This window comes from Solanum pennellii, chromosome 12 (genome assembly GCF_001406875.1).
Source record: "Solanum pennellii chromosome 12, SPENNV200".
Taxonomy (NCBI): domain Eukaryota; kingdom Viridiplantae; phylum Streptophyta; class Magnoliopsida; order Solanales; family Solanaceae; genus Solanum; species Solanum pennellii.
In genome coordinates, this window is record NC_028648.1 from 56,770,251 (window position 1) to 56,772,269 (window position 2,019).

At 31.3% G+C, this 2,019-nt stretch overlaps 1 protein-coding gene across 1 annotated transcript in view; it reads right to left on the reverse strand.

Annotated features, from left to right (window-relative positions):
- Positions 1-738: 738 nt before the first annotated feature.
- Positions 739-2,019, reverse strand: part of LOC107006388 (agmatine coumaroyltransferase-2-like) — a 2,758-nt gene continuing 1,477 nt past the window's right edge. Inside the window, exon 2 of the mRNA XM_015204953.2 lies at positions 739-1,654. Within this exon, the coding sequence (XP_015060439.1) occupies positions 767-1,654 (888 nt within the window). The 3' untranslated portion in view covers positions 739-766. The remainder of the gene's footprint in view (positions 1,655-2,019) is intronic.

Genomic DNA, 2,019 nt, shown 5'->3' on the forward strand with positions numbered 1-2,019 from the left:
AGTTCTCTATTTTATATCAAATTATTTAAATAATTAGTCTCACTTAGACTAATTTATTGATGTGTGTAGATACATTGAATTTTTTGGAACTATTTTCTTCTTCTTTAATTCTAGCAAATTCTTGTGGAAATTTAATTTCTTTGTAGTGATTGACATATTTATTGGGAAAAAAATTAATTACATCAAATGAGACAATTTTAACCAAGAAAAATATGCATAGTTCTTTTTTAAAAATCATTTCTCTTTCCATAGTATTTCAAAGAAAAATTTGCATGGGGCAATTAATGACTTGAAATTCCAATTTTTTCACCATATGAAACCAAAAATGAAAGTCATGTCAAATAAGGAAATAGCCTACCACCTTTGTCCTTTTAGGTGAGACAAGATAAAATATTTTTTATCTTTCAGAAAAAGTTTCTAAGTATAATTTTGGTGAAAGTTTTTAATAAGTTTACAAGATTGATAATATATTAAACTCAAATCAAAATTAATCGATATCAAATATCAGACACCAAACATAAAATCAAAATATTTACAAACTAACAAAAAAAAAAAAGGAAGCAAATTGCCTTGGAAAATGAAAAAACAACCAATCAATATTCCTCAATCACTAATATATATAAATAAAATTACAAAAAATGTCAACTCAAACTTTTTTCCCAAAACACACACGTATCTCATCAACATGACAATCAATAAAATCACTATGTGCTAAAAACAACAAAATACACCAAAACACCCCCACCTACCCCATCAGTAGCTCTTCTCACTTTGCTTTCAAATCTAGAGAGTAACAAATTTTCTTGAAATTTGTTAGATTGTGTTCATATAAAGGAATAAAAGCATCAATGCTTCCATCTCCAATAAATGATGGCACAAGAAACATCATCCCTTCTATTGGATAATAAGAAGGCATAAACACAAATGGGCAACCAGTACCAAAATCCAAGTCATAAAATGGAAACCTCAACCAACTATCAACTTCCAAATTTAGACTAAGTGAATCATTCTTCATGTTTGCACTTGGTATTAAATCTTGTCTAGTCATAACTTTTTCATCATTTGCAAAATCAACAAAAGACTTGAAATATTTGTCATCAACTTTAGTAATTGCCTCATGTATAATCTTTGTTGCATAGTGAAGTGGTTCATCTAGTAAGTCCTTCACTTTTGATGTTGGAAATGCCCATAACACTATGTTACCAAAAAATTCATCCGGAACCCTAGGTGTTATTATTCTCCTTCCATCAATCGATATTCGAATTTGGGTATTCTGTAACGCATTTAAGTCACGCGATTTTGTAATAACCCTCCACAAATGGGCTATAAGACATTCGAACGTGCTATAAGTTTTGGCCTTTCCATTCATAAAAGAGGCATGTGCCTTGAGTTTCCGTAGGAACTCCAAGGTGAAATGGACTTTGTGGACTATGATATTTTTCTCTTTATTTTGATCGTTGTTGACTTTGACTAACTCTTTGTTTACTAATTTGGACACGAATTCGGCCCCAACATGGTTGTATTCGACTAGGGGTGGATTTCGAGGGCGGAAAATAGCACGGTCGTTCATCGGGAGGGGTGTAATTTCCATCCCTCGACATGCTTGCCCCCACGCGACAAAAAAGTTGCTTGCCCCCACGCGACAAAAAAGTTGCTTGCAGCGTGGCCGTCAGCTATCATGTGGTGGCCGAGTTTAGGGGGTAATAGGACCTTAGTATAGTATAAATGTGTTTTTGAAATTTCGGACATAGATTGAGGCGATACTTGTGCATTATCCCTACTTTTTATTCAAAAAGAATTTGTTACTAATATAAAAAGAGAGTATTTTATTACATGCTTCATGTTTAATTTCTTGTCTCGTTTTTTTTTTGTTGGCGTAGTTAACTAATTTTCAATGTTATAAATTTCTTAATTTTCAAATTGTGATTTTTTTAAAAGAATAAGTAAATCAAGATTAAAAACGTGGTTCAAAAGAGAACATGAAATTAATATATATATATATATATATATATATATATG